The 24,383-nt window shown below is 32.6% G+C and overlaps 1 protein-coding gene across 1 annotated transcript in view; it reads right to left on the bottom strand.

Moving 5' to 3' along the window:
- The window catches only part of LOC132719115 (uncharacterized), a 28,279-nt gene extending 4,470 nt beyond the window's left edge, over positions 1-23,809 (bottom strand). Inside the window, exons 1-8 of the mRNA XM_060702860.1 lie at positions 23,686-23,809; positions 22,877-23,110; positions 19,733-20,044; positions 9,257-9,562; positions 7,456-7,767; positions 4,413-4,544; positions 3,963-4,014; positions 3,028-3,208 (exon numbers count right to left, since the gene is read on the bottom strand). Of these exons, the coding sequence (XP_060558843.1) occupies positions 3,028-3,208; positions 3,963-4,014; positions 4,413-4,544; positions 7,456-7,767; positions 9,257-9,562; positions 19,733-20,044; positions 22,877-23,110; positions 23,686-23,758 (1,602 nt within the window). The 5' untranslated portion in view covers positions 23,759-23,809. The remainder of the gene's footprint in view (positions 1-3,027; positions 3,209-3,962; positions 4,015-4,412; positions 4,545-7,455; positions 7,768-9,256; positions 9,563-19,732; positions 20,045-22,876; positions 23,111-23,685) is intronic.
- Between the last annotated feature and the right edge of the window lie 574 nt (positions 23,810-24,383).

Genomic DNA, 24,383 nt, shown 5'->3' with positions numbered 1-24,383 from the left:
CGACATGGCAGAAATCACCTATTATAGTTAACAGTGTACATAATTCCGTTTCATTACCAAGAAAACGTACAACATTCTATTAACTATTATCCAGTAAGAATATAAATTATAAAACATATCATAAGCATGTTTTACAAGCTTTTTCATTCCGTTATTTGCATAACCTAATGACATATGAGGTAGTCATTAAATAAGTGACTTCACTTTTTGTTGTACATTTTAGTGGTATCTTTTGTCGGCTTGCCGGGACTCAAATATAAATGTGTTTGCATGAATGTGAACAACCGAATTGTTTTCTAAGCAACCATTTATTAGTGTATTTTAATTTTCAACTCACATGTAAATTTGTTTATATTAGGATTTAAATGTGTAAATAAACATACTGTAAGAAACATCATAGCTTCTTGGATAAAATGCTTATCAAATCCTTGCCATTACAAATGTATATATAATACGAGTACTTATACATAAACTTCAACAGTAAAAATGTTATCATCATTTTGCAATGACATCATGTGTGAGTATTTGATTTATCTACATTTCATATATTTGTATTTATGTTCATTTGTGCTTCAAGTTTCAACACATGCATTGATGCCTTATTCGTTTATTCAATATCCATTGTTCTTCTGCTTGAAAACTTAAACTGACGTTTATTTCAATAATGTTTCAAAACATGACTCGGTGCCAGTTACTTCAATTTTGTGTTTATTTAAAGTATGAATAGATGCCCTTTTCTTTACATTTATTAATTTTATGTTACAAACATAAATTGATGTAAATACATATTGTGTTGTTGTAAGTTACCTTTATGTTATTTATAATATACTAAAATAAAGCAGGAACATGTATTATTGTTATGTTTCAACCATAAATTGATGTTAATTCATATTGTGTTGTTGTAAGTTACCTTTAGGTTATTTATGAAATATTTGCAAAAAAAAGCAAGTAACATTTATTAATGTTATGTTTCAAATATAAATTGATGTTAATTCAAATTGTGTTCAAAAATATGGATTGATGTCAGTTACTTCAAGGTTATTTATGATATATTTGAAAACAGGAATTGATGCCTTTAACCTTATATGTATTTATATAATGTACCAAAATATGAATTGATGTTTATTTTTTTTTATTTTTGTGTCCCTTCGAAGAAGAGGGGGTATATTGTTTTGCAAATGTCGGCCCTTCGGTCTTTCTGTCGGTTTGTCTGTCCGTCGGTAGACCACATGGTTTCCGCTGATTATGTTGAAAACTTTTATCACAAAGTCTTCATATTTCACATAGTGATTGGTCATAACTAGTAGATGACCCGTATTGATTTTAGGGTTACTAGGTAAAGGTGACAGGGGCCTCAAATGTCAGAATGTTTTCCGCTTATTATCTTTAAAAGTATTCATCACAAAATCTTCATATTCCACATAGTGATTGGCCATAACTAATAAATGACCCCTATAGATTTTGGGGTCACTAGGTCAAAGATCAAGGTCACTGGCCTTAAATGTTAAAATGGTTTCCGCTGATTATCTTGAAAAGTATTCATCACAAAGTCGTCATATTTCACATATTGATTGGCCATAACTAGAAGATGACCCCTATTGATTTTGGAGTCAAAAGTCAAAATCACAGGGGCCTTAAATGTCAGGAGGGTTTCCACTGATTCTCTTAAAAAGTATTCATCACAAAGTCTTCATATTTCACATATTGATTGTTCATAACTAGTAGATAGTCCCTGTTGATTTTTGGGTCATAAGGTGAAAGGTCAAGGTCACAGGGGCCTCAAATGCCAGAATGGTTTCCGCTACAAACCATCGCAAAGTCTTCATATTTCATATATTGATCATATATTGGTCATTACTAGTAGATGACACGTATTGATTTTGGGATCACAAAGTCAAAGGTCAATGTCCCAGGGGCATTGAATGATAATATGATTTCCGCTTATTATCTTGGTTACTATTTATCACAAAGTCTTCATATTTGACATATTGATTAGTCATAACTAGTAGATGACCCCATTGATTTTAGGGTCACAATGTCAATGGTTAAGGTCACAGGGGCCTTAAGTGTCTGAATGGTTTCGCTGATTATCTTGAAAAGTATTCATCACAAAGTCTACATATTTCATGTATTGATTAGTCATAACTAGTTATTGACCCAAATTGAGTTTGGCGTCACTAGGTCAAAGGTCAGGGTCACAGGGGCTTTGAATGGTAATATGATTTCCCCTTATTATCTTGGTTACTATTTATCAAAAAGTCTTAATATTTCACATATTGATTGGTCATAACTCCTAGATGACTCCTATAGATTTTGGGGTCACCAGGTCAAAGGTCGAGGTCACAGGGTGTTTGAATGGTAGTATGATTTCAGCTCATTATCTTGAAAGATAATTATCACAAAATCTTCATATTTCAAATAGTGATTGGTCATGACCAACAGATGATCTGTATTGCTTTTGGGGTTATTAGATCAAATGTCAAAGTCACAAGGGCCTTGAATGTCAGAATGGCTTCCGCTTATTATCTTGAAAACTATTTATCACAAAGTCTTCATATTTCACATACTGATTGGTCATAATTAGTAAGTTACCCCTATTGATCTCGGAGTCACTAGGTCAAAGGTCAAGCTCAAAGGGTTCTTGAATGTTAGTATGGTTTTCAATTATTATCTTAAGAGCTATTTATCACAAAGTCTTCATATTTCTAATATAGATTGGTCATACTTATTAGATGACCCCTATTGATTTTGGGTCACTAGTTCAAAGGTCTAGGTCACAGGGGCCTTAAATGTCTCATTATCTTGAAAATTATTTATCACAAAGTCTTCATTATTTTTCTTTTTTCTATAATTGAGCACTTCCATGTAACTTTTTTTAGTAAGTTTCTTTAATAAAATTACCAATAATGTGAGTCAACAGCTAGAAAGGGGGGCATATGTGTCGTTCGATATTTCCTGTTTATATTTTGTTTAAAAAAAACTTAAAAAAGCAATTGACGCTATTATAATGCTTGAATAGTATAATACCTGTCCCTCAGCAGCTGAGCCTTTAGCTTGATGGTTTCTTTTTCTTGTTTTATCAACTTCAGCATATGTTTCATCACACACTGCGGCAACCTTTTTCTTCTTGATTGGTTGAGAATATGTAACGTCACACTGATCGTCTGCAAAGGCGACATCCTTTCCTGACGCAGCATGCTCATTTTCTCTGAATTTTCAAATGCGTTGATAATGTTAATGTTTGTTAAGTTATGGCATCGGTTTGATCCAATTGCTAAAATAATAGTGATACAGGCTAGGTAGTTGCTTAATTGCTATGTATGTAGATACAAACTTAAGTACGTTCCTTATTTCTAAATTTTAAGAAACAAACTGAAATACTTTCCTAATTCCTCATTATTAAGATAAAACTAAAATACGTTCCTTATTTCTAAGTATTAAGATGCAAACTGAAATACGTTCCTTATTTCGAAGTATTAAGATACCAACAGAAATACTTACCTAATTTCTAAGTATTATGATACAGACTGGAATACCTGTTTCATTTATAATTATTGAAATACTTGCCCAATTGCTAAGTATCATTGCTAAGCATTGAGATATGTGTCGAAATTCACATTTACATAACAATATTTTTAGAAAAATAATGACTATTGTTATTTTTCATAATCAATTTTATCACCATCATCATATCACCATATCCACTACAACAACTGGCAGCATCATCATAATCGTCATTTATTTATTTTTTATTCATTTATTATCGATTCGTTATCATTTATAAATATGGCATATCATTTCAATAACAAGTATTGTTTATTTGTACAAACTTTATTGCACATTGTGTAATATTTTCGGAATTTACTATTTGCAAAATATAGAGTGAATATGGAGAATATCTTCTTTAAAAAACCTTTGAAGAAATACTTTGGTAATTAGTATATGTAATAAAATCAACAAACTGCGGAGGAAGACTGTTTCTTTCTTGACTTGGCTGATCTCTTTTATGTTGTGCTGAAAACAAATTTTGACACTGATTAATTTGTAATCTATAATTATTATTTTATAGTATATACATGTATATAGTGTCGGTAATGGTGGAAACAGTTGAAGCAGATAAAACATTTATTTTGTAATCAATAAAAATTCTATTCAAAATTTTATTGCTCTAAGAATGGCACACATAGCAAATAATGCACGAAGTGCAATAGAAAGAAGCGGATTTCTTTATTCATTTTACATTTCAACATTTATCATTCACATTTTCTAAATAGCATATTGATATTAACGAAAAGAAATATTAAGTCTCTAAGCAAATAAGCGTTATATATGCATTTACATATGAAATATTCACTTATTCAATTGAATGAAAATATCATGCTTTAAATTTATAACAATTAATTCTAGATTACCTTGATCGTTGTTTCTTTTTTTCCTGATGGCAATTACCATGACAAGAATTATTACAACCAACGCTAAACATATTCCGACAATGACTCCAATAAGTGTTTCATTTTTGTTGCTGGACATTTGTCTTTGGTTCCCTGTACAATGAAAATAAGTTAACATTAACTGACAACAAATAAAGGGAACTTTTCAGTTTTTATTTCTTTACTTGTTCTTGTGAAATGAGTGACAAATAGGTAGTTTAACAAGTTCCTTATCAGTTACTTGTTGTTTGTGATTTTGGTGGTTTGCCTGCCCGTGCTCTGCCTTTTGCCCCGTCCTGTTTTTGTTTGGGTCCTCCTGTGCTCCTTGCCGCTGACTCTTGTTGCTGGGTCGTGTTGGGTTGCGTTCATTGAATAGAATCTGTGAGATTAAATTAGAGAAAACGTACTTATGAAATGAAGCTTATCAATCGCTGTTATACAACATATATTCAATTCTGTCTGCGGAGGTCATAGACTCTGCATATGATAAAGTCTGTTGTAAATTAAAATCACATTTCAACTGTGTATTTCCAAACAAGTGTTTCAGATCATATTTGAAACCATATTGGTCCCCAGAACTTAATATACTACACCAAAAGATGTTGACTTTACGTGCAAAGTGATGCAGAGCAGGATGACCACGTTTTCGTACTACACTTGAAGAGCAAGAATATTAGAAAGTGAAAACCAAATATAGAACATGTGCAGCACTTTATTTAAAAGTGGAGAGACTGATTCTATGGAATTTGGGAAAGAAGTAAATTCACGAAACTCCACAGTAAAAACATCCGGCGCAGGTAAAAAATTTAATGGCAAAATATATAGAAGTCTTGAAAATTTAGTTGAACAATGGAAATTATACTTTGAAATCTTTATAATGTTCTGAATACGAACACTTGGATAATACTTAGAACAACTTTGTTGATATTACAGTTGACGAAGTGATGACATCATGTAGGACTGATCAAAGAGCACATACTACGTCTCCTTGTGTAGAGGATGCTATCGAAACTCTTCCGAATGGGAAATCGGGCGGCCAAATTAGTATCATGAATGAGCATTAAGCAAAAATATAATTTCCCCAATTTTAGCTAATTTATTTACGAGCATGTTACGTCAAGCTTATATACAGACAGATATGACGAGCGGTATGATTAATACGTTACACAAAGGAAGGAACAAAAAGAAAGATGATACTAATTGTTATAGAGCAATTACACTATCATCATGTATTCTTAATTTTTACAAACTAATGCTCTTGAATAGATGTGCCGAAGATTTACAAAACAAGTTAGCGAGACAGCAGTGTGGTTTTCAGCTGGGTCTTGGATGTTTAATAACTTTTAATATGTTTCGATAATGCATCCACTTTGCAAAAGAAAATTCCTCGAAAGTGTGTGTGCTTCTTGGATGGAAAACAGGCTTTTGACCATGTTTGGCATAACGTACTGTTTTACAAATTACTTAAGTATGGTGTTGACTACACGGCATTTGTATCTCTACATTCGTTGTATGTCAATTAAGAATATCAAGTTCGTTGTCAAGGACTGATATCTGATAGCTTTATTGTATAACAAGGTACAAGACAAGGTTGTAAGAGTTCGCCATGGATGTATCTTGTCTATATCAATGGATTAATTGAAGAACTGGAGGCTAGGGGAGAAGGAATGTGCATCTTTTTCATTGTTTGTTCTCCAACTGTAGCAGCAGACGACACGGTTCTTGTTTCGTTGTTTTAGACTGGTTTTAACAAAATGTTCAGTACATGTTCAGTACATGTTGGGACAATTCAAAGAAATGGAGATTCTATTATAATGCAGAAAAATGTAAAGTTGTCGTGATGAATGAACAACACAAATAAATACATTGCAGACGATTAATTAAGGGGCCTTACATTGTTTCTGAAACCAAAATCTACTGTCATTTAGGTGTTATCAGTGAACAGATTCTGTCTACTAAACTTAACATTGAAAACGCAAGTTCAACGCTGAAGAAAACGTAATTAAGCATAGCCGGAAGTCTTGAAGTGGGTTCTATCAGCCCTGTTACATTAAGTAAAATGTACAAGTATATGGTGTGATCGAGATGATTAATGAGCTCCTATTATAAACAGGATATGCGTGTACTAGAGACTTATTTATATATATAGTATCCTCTGCAAATATTCTCTGATTTGTGTAATGTACAATAACTTAAAATCGAGTTTTTTTTTCGAGTAACGGGCATTGGAAAAATATTCTCGTCAAAGCAGTGCCGTGCCCTGCCATGCGCCATGTCCTGTTTTTGTTTGGGACCCTCCTTGGATCCCTACCGGTGTTTCTTGTTGTTGGGTCGTGCGGGGGGAGCCTTCAATGAACCATATTTTAAGTCTATTCCCCTCCAATATTTTTAAGAAATCAATAAAATGTGTTTCCTACTTTAAAAGCTTTAGTTTCAATTTTGTTAAAGCTTTATAAAAGAAATATGTTTACTTTCAGTAAGTATCATAAGTAGTTGTCACTTTTTCTTTTACATTTTTGTTGTTAGATATAAAAGGACATGGCAGTGTGACTAAACTAAAATGAAAAACCTAGTCATATCCATTATACGAACAAGCAAGATTTCTATATACATGATTTTAGTTATTGTTTTCATATTTTTTTTTGCTACGTTATTGCATGATATTAAAATTGTATTATACTTACTTTGTATATACAGTTATGCTCTTCATTTTTGGAGGAAATAAAAGAATCAATCTAACTTTTCTATGTGACATGAAATAACTGAAGAGCAGACTTACCTCGTTTAGAATTATGTTCACCGAATTGATTTGATGAGTCAGAGCCAACAATGTTATGATATTTGCAGGCATCAGCGGGAATTAATAATTGTTATTATACAACTTAGTTTACATGCACTAATTCATCATAAACAGTCCGCTTACTTTGAACTTTTTCATTTTTTTAAATCTAAAGATCTTCCAAATGAATAAAAACATTAAAATAAGTTTCTTCTAAATACTAAATAAGGCGTGAAAAACACTTACATGTAAAGTTAACTTGTTTCGCTTCGGAACAGTTTCTAGGTGTATTGTACCATTTATTATAACTACAGCAGACGATGTTCCTTCCGTTCCATTCCCGTTTAAATGTTGTCAAGGTAGTAGTGGTGCTGTATAACGAAGTGTCCCTTTTAAATGAAGTCCTCGTATCTACGTCAGTAGACGACACTTCAATACCGGAAATGTTTAAGTAAACATCAGGAGGAGGTCTTGAACTTTGAGTCAGGCAAGTGATGTGAACAGGACTGCCTTCTTTAAGATTGATTGGTGCTGATAATTTAACAGTTGCAGGAGGTTCTGTTTAATAAATAAAGATTTTAGAGAATAATTTATATATATTTATATATCCCACCGATAATCTGATTTTTAAAATAAAGAAGAAAAATATAAAAAGAGTAAAAACAGATTAACGAAAAACGCCAGAATAACAGAAAAAAATGAAAATATTGCTGACTGGCTAAATGTAACTGACTCTGTTAATGAGAATGTTGGTAATTGCATGTTACGGTCTGCGCCGGCTAACATGGGCTAATGCAAAAATCATGTTTTTATAACACTGTCAGATAAAACCTGTTGTAATACAAGCTTAATGTCCTTATTGTTTTCATATAATATTTAAGTATACAAATTTCAAATGTGAACAATATTATTATCTTCTATACTGATCGAACAAGAAATAAATAAAATGTTAAGGAATTAAGCGAATTCTAGATCACTTATGTATGCATTATTGGCATACTTCATGGTGTTTTTTAAATCACCAAATTTTCTTTTTTCTTGAAATCTATTGTTATCCTTGCAATTTTCACATGTGTCAACATATCTTTTTTATTCGTGTTAGTGTTATTGTGTGTTCGTGTTAGATTTCTATTATTGTGAAGACAGGCTACACGTTAATCGTCAGATAAATTTTATCATGCAGTTCAATTACTTAAATGGGTTACATTGTCGTTTTTGTTGTTGTTTTTTTGTATTTGTTTGTTTATTTATTTTTGGTTCTTTAGTTGTAATAACGTGACTCGGATTTTTTTAGATGTATGTACTATTAGTCTGGACCAATATCTTGTATACTAATTTTCATACTCTCATGCCGTTTTCCAGCATAAGTATTTTATTGTGCAAAAATGACCTAGAAAATGAAGAGCTTTGCATCGCTTTTCACTGTAGGAGTAGCACAAAATATGATAAACAAGATCATCAAGGAAAGCCGGCGTTCAATGAATGATTTTATGTATATGAGGTTTTGACCTCGTTGATCTCGTTTAATATGTTTGCAAAGTATTTCAAAAACAAATAGTGTAAAGGAAAACAAGCAAAGCCAGAAATATGTTTATTATTTGAAACAGAAAATTTAAACCTACATGTATATAAAGATTTTGTGAAAGATATTCGTCGAAACGTGTATACGGACGGGCTGTAATTTTCTTGATGTCCCATACAAGTTGTCCTATGTCACAAAATAATGTTTTGTTTTTGTCTTTGTCTCTTTTATAAATATTGATGTTAGGAAAAAGTGTTTATCACATCGCAATTTACAGTTATTATCTAAACAATGAACGGCTGTCAATGCAAAACCATAATACTTATAAATAATAATCCTTATGAGATGCGAATACTGCAAATTAATATGAAATAACAAATTCTATTTAATTGCAATATCTTTATCGAAAAGCACTTTTCCTAAACAATCTTACTTTAATTTTATATTAAGGCCTTTTTAATATCTATAATTAAAAAAGTAAAAAAAAATTGAGTTGGTTAATTTATATGATAAGCTATTACTTACTTATAATATACACTTTTGCAGAAGTGTTAAGTGGTGATATTAACGCATCATTCTTTACCGAACAAGTGATTGTTGCATTGTGATAACGGTCAGCAAGTTTAATAAATGCTATATAAACCGATTTATTAATATCAGATTGCAGTGCTTGAAATGAGTCTTCCCCTACTGTAACATCTGCATTAACCTTTGGTTTCCCGCCACTTGTCTTACAATGCACTTGAATTTCCTCTTTATCAGAACCAACAATGCATTTCTTAAATGTATCAATGTCCTGCAAACCTTCTAATTCTGGAGCACTTGGCGGCACTATAACATAAAAATTTCACATGTATAAGTAATAAATTGAACAATATAAATTATCAGCCAATTATAAGTATAGTGTGTGCCATTTTACTTTAAAAAAGGGTTAACATTATAGTGAATACATTAAGTTGGACTCTAATGGATATTGTTACGGTACAATATCACGAAGTACGAACGCACGGAGTGTATCCATGAAAGTTAAATATATGACAATCTCAAAAAGATACAAAGAGCGAATGTTTATAAGATACCCTTTTAATGACCTTTTAAATTTTACCTCTTCAAATTTAAACTACAATAAGCAAGATAAAAAACTTTACATGGAGTTAAAATGAGCATATTCAATTTCTTATTGGTGCATCCGGATATATCTGATTTTTTTTTTTTAAATTTGCTTCAATTTACTAACATTTTTTCGATCTAACAAAGAAAAAAACAAATCATACACTAACAAATTCTGACCAAGGGGTCCAAATAAAAAATCCAGGAATAAAAGGTGATAGTAAACGAGACTTTTAAGATTCTAAATCTTTGAATTAAAACCAAAATTGTTTATCTGAACAACTCAGTAACGTGTGTGGCCCATGGAACTGGCAATATACGCTCTAATTCTCTTCCTCGTTGAGAAAACCTTTCGCCTGATTAAGACGTTAGGCATGGTTCACCATTCCACCTTCAGTGCCAGTGCGAGGTCGTTAACGCTGTCTATTTGTCCTCAGTGTGTCAGGACAAGACGGTAACGTGGTCGCGAGCTAGAAAATTGGCTTAACCCAGGACCATGAACCTGCATGAATGGTAAGCTTTTTTACCAGAATATGCACATAACCCTAGGCTGTAAGGTTGCCACGCACAATCACAAGCTCTGTCGTCCGGTCTTCCATTATTCTTCCCCATACCATCACACTCCCCCCACAAAACCGACCCCTTTCCCAGATGCAACTTTGAGCGAGACGTTCATTTCTTGCATAGCAGACTGGCGTTTCCGTGAGTTTTACCCATGCCGGAAATTTCATCTGGCATGGGGGTGCCAGATGAGACGCGTGCCAAACAACAACGTCATTTTAGAGCACTTTATGAATGAACCGCGTTAAAATAACGTCGTTTCAGAAGGGAGATATATGCTTCAGGATGACGTCATTTCGCCGTTGTTATTATAGTTGTAAGTTCATACGCTATTGTAAGAAAATAGTTATGGATGAAATGACTTTAATTTCCATGAACATAAATCATATTGAGGTAAAACATTTTAAATATGAAATAAAATGAAATAATATGGCAGAATGTGCAAGAAAAAATATCTGACATATGTTTGCGGTTCGGATCGGAATATCCCAATGGGCGGGTCCCCTCGGGACGGATATTCCGGTCCGAACCGCAACATATGACAGATATTATTTACACCCTGTCGTCAGCATCACTTACTCTAAAGCAGGGTTTGTCGCTGAAAATAACCCGACCCCACTAGTTTCGTGTCAAGCGTTAGTGACGCTGTGCCCAGGACAATCTGGCGAGTATCTGATCAGTATATGGTTTGCAGGCATGAATTTGGAATGTGGGATTGCATAAGGCGATTTCGAATAGTTTCGGCACTGTAGCTTCCGAGCAGGAGCCGTAGCAGGCAAAACTTGTTGCAAAGGTGATTCAGCCTAATGACTTTGGTTGCCTCCTTTTGACGTCATTTGGGGTGCACCAGATCTTGGACGGTTATAAACGGATTCAGTATTATCGAACCGTGTACTGAAATTATGAATTGTTTGCCTAGAACAGAGAAGCTGCTGTTCAACATCCATAAAATTAGCACCCGTTTGCAGCATCCCAATAGACCCTTCTTAAAGTGACATAATGCTCATGCAAGGGTAAAAATAAGTGCACAAATAAATGTCAAAATAAGTTTTCATTTTGTCATTATTCCATTTGATATAAAAATTCATTTCACATTAACAATAAGCAATGCATGGATTCAAACGAGATTTTCGTAAATATCCATTAGAATTTACCTGTAACTTTCATTTCATAAAAAGAGTTAGCAGTCACAGGCACATTTAAATTTTATCCTGAACATTTTCAAATATGGATTGTTGATCAATCACCATTTTAACAGTCAATCTTTTAAAATATATAGTCAGTTCAGCTCAACTTGACTATGAAATATGAGCATAAGGTCACTTTAATATAACCTCATACATATTCATAGATTTCTCAGAACGAGGCTTACAGGGCAAGCTTTATTGTCTGTTCTATGTAAACATATGACGAAGATATGGCCGAAAGAATTTCCTACAGTGACAGAGATCTTGATATTGTACCATTTACTACATACTTGAGAACTTTATTTAACATTACAAAAATCTCTTCTGGAGATAAATAAATCAACAACAGGGTTTAATTTACGCTTTTTACAATGAAGGATATACATGTATTCAAGACCTAAAAAGTGAATTAATGTTTATGATAATTCCAAGTCAGCAATAATTCCGTGCCAGCTTAAATATCAGGTTAACCCTTTGCAATTTAAACTTACATAATCTGTGTTATCAGTATTTTACTGCAAACCTAAACTCATGTTGGTCAAGAGTGTATAAAACAATTAACTGATTATGGATGTAAACAGCTGGATGCTGAATTTTGTACCATACTTGCCCTAAATTAAGCTATTAAAATGAAAAAAAAAAAGTTTTATTCACTTTGTATTTAAAAGTAAAAAAAATCTGGATGACTGTCTAGTAACTGGTTAATTTTATCAAATCAAAAAGAAATATTTTGTTGAGACATGACACCACAACCCCGTCTTATACATTTCAATGGATTTTCATTATCATAACACAAGATGTTGTTTACAGCAATGTGAAAAAACATTTCATGCTAAGTAAGGAACGTAAAACTTATATATTATCAACTATTTTAATTAATTACAGTACAAAACTCGAGTATATAACGAATAACAATCATTTAATTGTAAATATCAGTCAAATCTTAAGACGAAGATGAGTTAAATAGCTTATTGCACTTGTCTAGATGGTTCAACTCGATGATGTGGTCATATTGTTAGAAACCTGTACTAGCTGGTATATAACAAATCATTAGTATACACGGTACTTCTAGAAGATAAAGCCTGGACTAACCAAACCCATACATTTCATGTACTTAGGGGACTGAGCATTTGCGAAAAACCTGTGCAGGACCTTGCAGTCGGAGGGTATTAGGAAAGGCAGCATCGAGTTTCAGCACTTCTTTTAACATTCCAAGAAATATTCACTCAACAGTATTAAGTGCAATAAGAGGACAAAATATGTAATTAACTTGTAGACATATTCCCTTCAGCTGAACAATATAGATTACAAAGCACAATTTTAAAAACAAAGTAATGCGATGATTTCTTTTTAATCATTTATTTTAATTAAAGGCACAAAAGTCTAAACAAATGGTCTTTTAAAATATGCTGAAAAACATTTCGTCAGCTTGTAACATCCCTTTCTTTCTACCAGACAAACTGATTGTTTTGTTTGCTTCATAATAAATGCTTTTAATGTTTTTGCTGATGTTGTATAACATTGAAAACTGTTATGAACAAGATATACAACTGTAATCATTTGTATCAAACGTTCAATATGATATTGATGTTTGTAGTAAACGTTCAATATCACTGTTTGTTTTCTTCCTTAGTTTTCTGTAATTCTTCTTTGAACTGTTTGATAGTTTCTTTTCATCTGTTATGCAATTGCCATGAAGAGATATTACAATTAAAGGCGTTCAAAAACCAGTTGTCAATTTGTGTTCATGACTGTTACCAATGGAATTCCTGAAAAATATATACATTTTATTTAGAAATGGAATCAAGAATTATGACATTTCTAGAATATATCAATTAATATTATAATTGCACATATGTTTTTTTTTACAGTGGCTGAACTTTATTTATGTGTTAAAATGAAAATTAAGTCTTGTGTTGTACCTTTCATCTGGCAAAATCTTGTTCTTTAGTGTTAATCTTACTGTTGTGTTCATTAGTACTCCAGTCAAACCAAGAAAGTACATCTTTTATCTTCAGACATTTTCGAATTGGTGTCCATGATCGTTAATGTAATTGTGTATTATACTTCAAAACGAGCAACTGTTGTCATATATTGATCTGAAATAGTACATAAAATAACCGTTATTGCTTTTTAATATAAAAACGGTATTGATTTAGATTCCGAAGCAATCAATATTTTAAATTTTATAATTATAAGTGTGATATTTAAATGATATTTATGCACGAACAATATTTTTATGTTAATTATTAAGAGAAACATTTAAAACAATGAGAAATCAGTTTAATTAAGGTAAGTAGTAATACAAATAAAGTAGCTTGGTTTAAAAAAGAAAAGAACAATTGAATTTTACCTTGAAATGATCTCACTATTTCTTTTTTTATCCTTTATTGAACTTACATCATTAGGTATTTTATAAAAAATTACCGTATTATCATATCTAGAATTAGAATCACATAGTGGAACACAACAATAAAAATGAGATTTTTCCCGGTAAGTTTAACACACTAGGGCTTATCAGGTCAGACATGATTTGTTTACATTCATGCCCTGTAAGACTCTGTCTCTGGTGATGGAATGTAAAGTATGCATATAATTTGAGAAAGGCCTATAGCCTGAATACGTTGTTTTCAGAGAGCCGTGGCATCGCTTCTGAAAGTCTTAAGATTTAACAATTATGTTTTTGGCGAAGTTGTGAATAAGAGTTTTACTCGACATGACATTAGATTATTTGAGGCGTGCTCTGTGAATCGACGTTTAAGTCGCCCGTGCTTGATACAACTGCCTGCACGAAATTTATCTGGTCTGTGTAGTATCGACACATGTCATTAAAATGAGGCACTGTAATTTAGGTTTACATAATGTAAATTTTCTGAGTGTATGTTTTTACAGTATCGAAACTTTATGATGTCAGCAACGTCCAGAATATGTTAAGGGGTTCGCCCATATCAGGGATTAATCACTTTGTTACATCTTTAGTTAATGTTTTGCTTTTTTAAGCTGGCTGCGGTTTATATATTAAATAATAGACAAAAATGAATATTATTCTATATTGCAGACATCTTTGGTTCCAAAATGCCCGGTAAATTCCTTTGATTTTATATGGTACATAAAAAGGAAAAGTAAGCCCTATTTAATGCTTGATTTCCTAATTCAAATGGGCAATGATAGTAATTAAGACATACCAACAAAGAATAAGAAATGCATACATTCAAACTACAGGGTTAAGGTTGAAAATGTCGCAATGTACGTAAAGCAAATTCAAGAAGCTACACATCTGCCATCTGAAGGTTATTTTAATTCTTAACATACACTACATGAGTAAATATCATGTTTTTATAAAGTTTTGTCGACGGGAACGGAAATGAATTCGACAGTACGAATTTGACGATGGACAACTACACGAAAGTTAAACATAACCCTAAATGTTTGCATAAGCACATTATTGTGCAGTTCAGCGTGGATTTCTGTTACATTTACAATGGCCATATGTATTGCGTTTTGCAGGAACAATACACCATTTGCAAGCATGTTTCTAATAGGGAGGGGCGTCAATGTGGGCCTCAATTTGTATTTATTCTGTTCCCATCCAGATCCAGTTTGGTCTTGTACAGTAACACTTGTATTGGACAAACAGCTTCTTGCCGCCAAATCATAGTCTGAATATGCGTCGTTTAGTATGGAATTGTTAAGCGTTTTGTGTTGGACACAACACCGCAGTCCTGTTTGCCCTATGAATTTACTCGTATCTGCCTTCATCGGTCGAGTGTGTATTAAAAATATTGTACTTCTGCAAACAAAGGCTTCAACACTGGCTTATGTTACATAAGTGAGGATTCCATCAAAAGCTTTCAGTGGTCATTAAAGGTGTTCAAGAAATACTTCTTTGAGTTTCCTGCAAGAAATGAGAATGTGTCAACCTGTTATGGCGTGAAAGGGGTGATCTAGATGCAGGTAGATTTTGACAGACTTGAGCAATAGATATGTATCGATGTTTCTTTTATGTACCTGTCAGCAACCATATGTTTTGACAAATTGCATCATGATAATGGATTACAAGCATCAAAAGCACATCAATTTTTTAGAGTATACTACTACTTCATAAACTTTACTGTGTACTGCATGTAACACAAGTCTTGTGTCAATCTATTCGTGTTTGCTTTCCAGTATATCAATGATAAAATTTTCTGGATTTGATGACCGTATTTCAAGCTCATCTATGAATCCACCAGCTGTCACTTTTCCTTTGTTACTTGGAGCTTGTGGGATTAATTCTTCCGTTAAGAAAGAAATTGGCAAGATCTGACTTGTTTTCTGGTATTGCAATAATATGTCCCCGGTTTTGTGGCAAGGGTACGTCACGACCTTCAGCCAGTCGTCATATTGGCTGACAAGTCTTTGTTCATCGTAGACCGATTTGAATAAGCGCAACCGATTTGAATTACGGCATTACAAAAGGTGTAAGCGAAATCACCAAATGTGATATCCCCAATAGGTTTGCCTACTTTAACAACAAGTGCCTGTCCGTATATAATGATTGTTGCTGGCTGATAAGGGGTGATTGAGTCTGGACAGAACACTCCTTTTGTTATACAGTCGGCAAGTACCGACTTATTTTCAGTCGATCTATTTCTGCAAGTGCAATCGGTACAGACAAAAAATCATGCTCCAGAACAGATTAAAATCAACATCGCAAGCGGCTTCAAACGCGGTTAATAAACGATGGTGAACCATTCTATCGGTTGTTAGGGCTTAACCCTTTTCCGTCTGTATTTTCCCTTTTGGAAGGAACGTCATACAGTGACGCAAATATCGGCGGATTATTCTTCTTAAGAGGAGCGTGAACTGCTAGTCGTTTCCTACCCTTAACAATCTTGTAGACACAAATCATTTATTTCCTGCTGAGCAAGGTCCTGTACATTGATCAGTGACTCTTGTAAAGATTCTGTGGCAAGACCTTTTATGCAATTGACTCTGGGGCAAAAACTTTAAGTTGTTGCAATGTAGAAAATTATGATGACTCATCTTGCTTATTGTCATTGTACGTCTCACTACAAAAGTTCCCGTATTAATTCTTAAATTCTGACAACACTGATAGGGAAAGCTGGTACATCTATGCCAGGTATTTTGGGCCACATCGAGCATTATTAAAGTGATCATACCGTAAAAATTAGGGTAACATAGGTCAGAAAGATGCAATGTACTGATTCCATAGCCCATCTCGTAATGACCTGGTGAACATCGATAGTATTTTAACAAATTCTATATCAGTAGACCTGGAGACTTTATCGATCTGTTTCTATTGTTAAGTAACAAATTCAGTCAAACGTTTTTGAAGACGTTCTGTTTTCAAAATCTGTAGTGAACGTATCAAATTCTCAAAGTCATCATTTGACAACTGGTGAGACAACAGATGATGACATTCTTGATATTTGCCTTGAATTTATGTTAGAAGAGATGGGAGGAGAAGAATCCACAATAGTTGTGCAGTCAGTTTATGGGTCCACACTCTTTTTGTGTAAGATTTGCCATTGAGTACAAGCTAGATAGAACCTGGTGCAAGTAACCCACTTTCTACCCATGCCTCTGCCAACCCTGAGCCATCGATATGGTCACAAATTACTTTCAAGAAATACAAAGAAATATGTTATCCGCACAGTCGAGGAATCAATTTCTTGTTGTAATTAGGTATGGTTCACTACAATTCTATAAGTTTACAATAAAATGCTTGGTCTACAGTTATTACAGTGTATTGCTGACCAAAATGATCAGAAATGGCAATCAATGTTTCACAACCATATTTAAAGTATCAAATTCGTGCGCTGGTGCAACTAGCATCGATAAAAAACCAAAATCTGTTTGATTTGGAGACGGATTTATAAGCTTTTCATTAAGCGATATCCATCCAATAGCATCATACGCATTACGGTAGAAATGGAATGCCATATCGATAGATTAAGTATTCCGAAAACTTGTTTCCGTTTTAAGTTTATTAGAATCATACTAAGAAATGGCATATACACCAAAAGAAGTCGATTGTTCAAGAGCGGCAGGGATAAATGCAAGATCATGAAGTTTTTTAAGAGCTTCAGGGAAAACAAGTGCAGTTCGTATAGAATTAAACGGAACATTCATTTCAATCTCATCGACATTTGAAGACTCTAAACGCTGCCAAGCTGCCATCTGTGTAGCATAAAATGTATTTTTACCATCAAGGGTTTTGTCAAGATTGTCAATACTTTAGCTTAAAGTTATCATTAGAAGAAATTATTTTAAGTACTTATGAACAAAAATAATTCATTGGCACATACTCACTTTATGTTTTTTCAATAAAATGGAACCAAACCTTGCAGAAAAACAAATGCGAATTTTAAACAAAGGGAAGAAACACTTAAAAGTATGTGGTGTTCTGCAAACAATGGGTTTAAACCATGTTAAACTAAATTAAATACATCATTTGTCTAAGCAGGTATAATACACACATGCCTATTTATCTGAATTAAAACATAAACATATAAGGATAAATTGTGCATGCTTGATGCTGGTCATCTATGACCTAAGTGGCATCATACATGTTATCCATAATTGTCTATCGATAATGATGTATTTTTTCAGGACAATGACGAAACACATTCATGATTGAAGTTTATATAATACTTACCATTGTATACATTTCTACAGAACAGTTTTCTTGTATTATATCATTATGTTGTTGATGTTCAGTGTTACAAAAAGATCCGATTGATGGACAGACCTTTATCTGCTTGGAAACGTCTATATGGAAATCAAACATCGTCACCATAGAAGTAAATGTATAAATCATGTTAATTTTATCAGATAATTCTTTTAAAAGTGTCTATAACCTAATTTCATGCGGTTTAAGTGGCATAGAATAATTTCAAAAACAGTTACAAGAAATAATTATGAAAAAGGTCGATGGTGGCCATTTTAATTTGACATTTTGAAGGTCAATGACTTTAAGTACAGACCTGGTAGAGCAAAAATGGATTCAGCATACCTGAATACCTAAACTATTTAAAAACGATTGACTTCCTGCTTGTACTAAAATGTCCTTAGACTCTTAACGGAGGGTCTTTTAAAACAATCAAACCCGTCTACAACTATCTCTCTAACCTATCCTCACCCACAGTCATATAATATTGATATTAAGTAAAATGTCGATTTCAACATTTCACTCGTCAGTAAAATAAAAGCTCTAGCGTACTGGTGAAGATATAATATATAAAAATTAATAATAATACGTTTCTACTTCATAAAAGACAGCTCACTCATCACATAGCTTAATTGATCGATTTAGATAATATCATATAATGATGTCGGGTTTTAATTTTACCTTGTACAACCTCTGAAATACTATTTGTTAATCCTGCTTCTTTACCACAATCTACTCCGTGCGTTCAGGCGAATGTTAGCCATAGATAAAGTTAATGTATAAATGCCATTTTCATTTTTATTTTCAATGTAAGTATCATCCCTACGCTTTATATCAGATGTAGAATCATTTCGTGATCTAGCCCATTTGCTTTTGAAATTAACTGGGTCTTCCATTACATCTTTAGACGGATAATATTCTTAATATACATTCTCACCCACCAATACACGTTAATTTCTAAGGTAAACAAACCAACATGGATTTGTGGTGTTAGTTAGATGTTTCTTGTTGACATTTTGACAGCAAATATTGTAAATCAGTGTCTAGATTCCTATTTCTAGAGGTACAATTATGACACAATAGTATATTCATATCTATCTATATTACCTTTACATTTATATATCTAAATAGCAAGAAACGGGAAAAGTGCATACATCTGATAATCAGTCTAGATTATGAATTCATTCTGTAAAATGTACGGATAAAGTTATAAAACGGTTTGAAAGAACAACGGTTTTATTGAAGTAGCTTCAAATTATTTTAACTAAATGTTGCAAACCCCGTTTCTTTGTAAATATGATTTCCTATTCCTAAAGATAAATAGTGCATATGTATGTGTCATCATTTTATATAGATGTCGTGTCCGATTAAGATAAGACTCCCAATAAAGTAATTATAAAGCGTCCTGTTACTGACTGGCTAAGTAAGAAGAGCGAGCATTGCTTTTAATGACAAGTAAAACTGACATACCATCAAGTTCAAGTTTTCCTGCTTTCATCCAACAGTGCACGGTTTTGTTGTAATAATGTATCCGGTAATAAACCTCATCACTTTTTAGCACACTGTCTGTTAAGACCATGTAGTATGTTCCTTCTTCATTATACTGTGTGAACTTGTATGTCAAAGGACGAGTAAACCATGGGTTTCCTTTAGCTGCACGTTGCCATTCTAGTATTGCTTCTGGATCATGTGAGTCCGGGGTAAAAGTAAACGTTACATTTCGTCCTAGTAAAGCTGGTTTCTCAATTTTTAGATTTCCACATTTGCTAATACCGTTATCATCTGTAAGTGAAAACGAAATATTTACATAAATACAGGTAAACTGTGATATTGTACACGTATAAATGTTTTGATAATATAATATTTTTACTTATATGTAAATGTATACAATGTATATACATTTATTATTATAGAAACACTTAACATATTTTAGACTATGGAATAATTTGAGGTGTGCAAAGAATCCGTTTGTTTAACATCATTCGTAATTTCATTCTGTTTTAGCTCGAAATTTTGAAATTATAAGTCCTTTTAATAAAATCATATTATGCGAGCGTTTAGCGAGCATAATATTGTTGTTGTTTTTTTCAACGAGTTCAATATATTAGTATTAAATCTACATGAATATAATATTATGTTTATCATATCTGAAATAAGAATGGCAAACTGTTAAAACAGGGTCACTTTTAAATGACGCGCCTATAGTGTAACACTAGTATAAGCGCGCTTTTATTATATATTTATATATTATAACACAATGCCGTCAAGTCAAAGTGTGGGAAATATCGTTTGTATTAAATGGCCTTTTTACATTCTTGCGCAGCATACACAACAAACAACAAACAACAACGCTTGCACATAACATTTCTAGAGATATTAATTTTAAAAGCAAGCGCTATATTAGCGTTAATGTGTACAATTGTTGTGGTTGCTTAACATTCATGAAAATTCCAAATAATGATTCGATAAAGATTTCATTTAACAAATAAAGTAAATGTGTTTAAATATCTCAGCCTCAAAGTTCATCAAACATTTATTTCAGAATAAGATTAGCTGTTATAATAAATATTGACTGAAGGAATCAAAATCTTATCCTGTTGCCAAGGGAAAAAGAAAGAAAGAAAGAAAAGGAATAATTTTGAATTATAATTGCCTTACGTAATTTCGTGGAATAACAGTGATTTTCTCGAAAACTAAAAATTATTCTAGGTCCGAACATAGAATTTGTAACAGTGTCATACGGACACTTAAGTTTGGGAAAAAACTTCCGGAGTAATAGGGAACACATTTTTATTTAGAATAAAGAAAGAAGGGGATGTAGGATTTTGAAAATCGCCAGAAATGAAAAATACTCCGGATTACAGAGTATCTAGATAAAGGTGGCTTTACTTTCATGGAATGTTACTTTGTCATGACTAGTTTGTAGCTAAAAATTCATATCAAAGATAATCAAGCATAGCTTCGTGTACATAGAGGATATTTGTTTGTTTGTGTGTAAGATGAAATTTTATTTCATCGAGTGGGCTTTAAAAACAGTATTCTCACGAGATGAAATAAAATTACATCTTACACAACAAACAAACAAATTTTCTTTTTATTTTATGCTTAAAAACAAGTTAAAACGAAATTTCCTTAATATTTACGTTAATATTAAAATCTGTTTTCCCCATTTAGAGCCTCAAAAAAGTCGAATTTCTCATTAAATACAAGAAGTCATGGGCTGAAAAATAAGTTCCACAATCAACTTTAAATGGTGGCGATAGTATTCATTTTATTAAAAAAATATGTCTGATCGCTTGTTTAAATAATAAAAACAAACAATTCTAGTAGGAGAAAAAGTCCAACCATCCATCCATATTTCTGTTACTGACTGCGAATTTATATTAGACCTGGCTATGTTAAATGTAAGCCATTTTTAAAGTTGTGTATTTCACTGGATGAAAATAATTGTGTTTGATTCAGAGGGATATCATTTGGATTTGTTAGTCATACACTTATTTGATGATTGTAACAGACAATAAATAAGTGTTGACAGATGTGTAAACATTAAAAAAAGTGGATAGGAAATTGGAGAACTCGGAAGCCTTACGAACGCTGGGTTGTTTACATATTCATCGACTGAAAGCTGCCAATACTTTTCAAGTTTTCATAAAGCATACGGCAGTTATTGCTCGTAGGATACTTAAATATTCCCAAATGTCATCAAGAGCAGTTTTGCATGTGGAAGGAATGTATTTTTCAGACTGTAAAAATGAAACAAAAAATTAAAGAGACGATATTTGGTGATTGGTAACTTGAATGAATAGTAGTAACTTACTGTAAGTTTTTCTTCTTTTTATTACTTGTGACATATAAGTTATTTATCAATTCCAGCTTTGTTTTTCTTTAAACAGCCTGACATTGTCGGAATAGTCAGCAAAAATAAAATTGAGGTGCCACATGGGGAAAATCTTAAAAAAAGTAGTTTCGTCATTGAAAAGTGTGAAATTATATTTTGATAAGTTTCACTGTGAAATTATCAAATACAATTTTCACGGATAAATCAGTAATCCACTGAAAAGCATAAAATAAATAATGTTAATATAAATAACATAAATGAGCATGACCGAGTGTCGAACGCGTTGAACTGGAAACCTTAGGAACGCTAACCGCTTCTTTTCTAACCCAAGTAGTCGCAAGAAACATAAAAACCATTACTCAGCATTTGTTGGTTCTAGAAACGGACTCTAAAAATGTGTCTATAAGCTTTGAGCTTCCTCCACCATTTTTTTGTTGGATTTACGTCGCACAAACAAATACAACATTCGAGTTTGACTGGATGAGGAATGCATTACTTCAGGCACAAATAGGCACCAGAATAGAACCATCTACGTTCAGTACGCTAGCTGGACAGCTTCTCCAAACGAAGGAATTCAAAGTCACCAGCGAGATCCGATTTATTGGAAGTGAGTGACAAGAAATTTGAAGCCAACGACCTTAACCACTTGGCCAAGGACGACCCAAATCAATCTAAAGAAAATTCTGTATTAACCTATCACAGTAATTGATTACAAGTTATGAAAATGCTGATTCGATAATTATTTTTAAATCAGTTATAGCCTAAAATTTATTTACCACATTTTTCAATTCCACATTTGCCCCAATCGCCACTGTCTGTCAAACACCAGAGATAATTCTCTCCAACAGCACGACAAAAGTTTGCTGCATCTGATATTGTAGCGTCACGAAATTGTTCATTTTTGTAATCCTCATTAGAATCCCATCTTATACACGGTGTCCCGGTCTCTGTCGTCTGCTGGTGGCCGTTGTAGTCCTTTACCGTTGTATTATAGCAGTCTATCACCACGCCTGAAAGACAGTCTTTTATATGTAGATATCAAATAGATAACAAACATAGATAACTAAATTATTTCTTTTGAGATTTTCTTTTCAACTTTAAACGGACATTAGCGATTAACGTGGCTTTGAAAGAATTTTCATTAAATTAAAAATTGTAAATTCGTAAATGCTATTATCATCTAAAATCCTTACAATCAACGTCGTCGCAGCTATTATCGTTATAATAACAACAACCGACACAATTATTATCAATATTACAATAATCTTAAATGTTGTCATTGTCTCAAATCTGCCCCCCCAGCACAAGTTTCAGAATCATTATCATATATATCTTTCTTTTAATATCATTGTGCTCATCGCCAAATTATCAAGAACTTTGTCAGAATCATCATCATCCATCGATGTTGTCAATCATCATCATCCATCGATGTTGTCGTGAAATCATTTCATGACCCTTTATTTGTCCAGTTATTATTGTCATTTTCATCATCATCATCATTAGTATCATCACCATCACTTAATCCGTAAAGATCTTCATTTATAGTAGCAGTATTTTAAACTAATCGAGAATGCAATTTACTTACCAGTTCTCGTGACGGCACGTGTCACTAAAATGGTTGAAAAAAATCCGAGAAAGAAACAAGTAAAACTATGCATTGTTAGCAAAGAGTAATTAAATACAGATTTCAAATATATTTTAACAATGTATGTGAAATATTGATTTAAAGAGGAAGTGAAAACTTATACATAATATCCGTTTTACATACCCTTTTAAAGGTCAAACTAAATGATAACTCAAGGGTGATACTCATAACATTTCCGGACACACAAAGTTACTTCATTAATCTATTTAATCGGTAGATTTTGTGAAAATATTTTATTTTCTTACTGATATTATTATCATTTCATAACCACAAATTGGCTTCTCAACTGTAAAAGGATTTCTTCCGTTTAAATACTGAAAATTTCGTGACAAATAGTATAAATTATCAAATCAATATGCATAGACACATTCGATAACAAAGATCTACTTACGAATAAAATGAATCACAAATACTTAAATCTATCGATTTATTGAAAAGTAAACTCAAACCACGAAAGTTATTGTTATTTCTTAAATAGACTTTGATTCATGGAAAATTTGCAGCATGATACTAAATGATTAAGCTTCTAAAAATTGATTATAACAAAAACTAAAAACTGATAGCAAACTAAATATATTCATAAACATTTAAAGCTAATAGCAAGAAAAATTCAACTACTTGAAAGAATCTAAGTTTAT

Source organism: Ruditapes philippinarum, unplaced genomic scaffold, assembly GCF_026571515.1.
Source record: "Ruditapes philippinarum isolate M1 unplaced genomic scaffold, ASM2657151v2 ctg1840_1_1_1_1, whole genome shotgun sequence".
NCBI lineage: Eukaryota > Metazoa > Mollusca > Bivalvia > Venerida > Veneridae > Ruditapes > Ruditapes philippinarum.
This window is presented reverse-complemented; position numbering and strand designations above follow the sequence as displayed.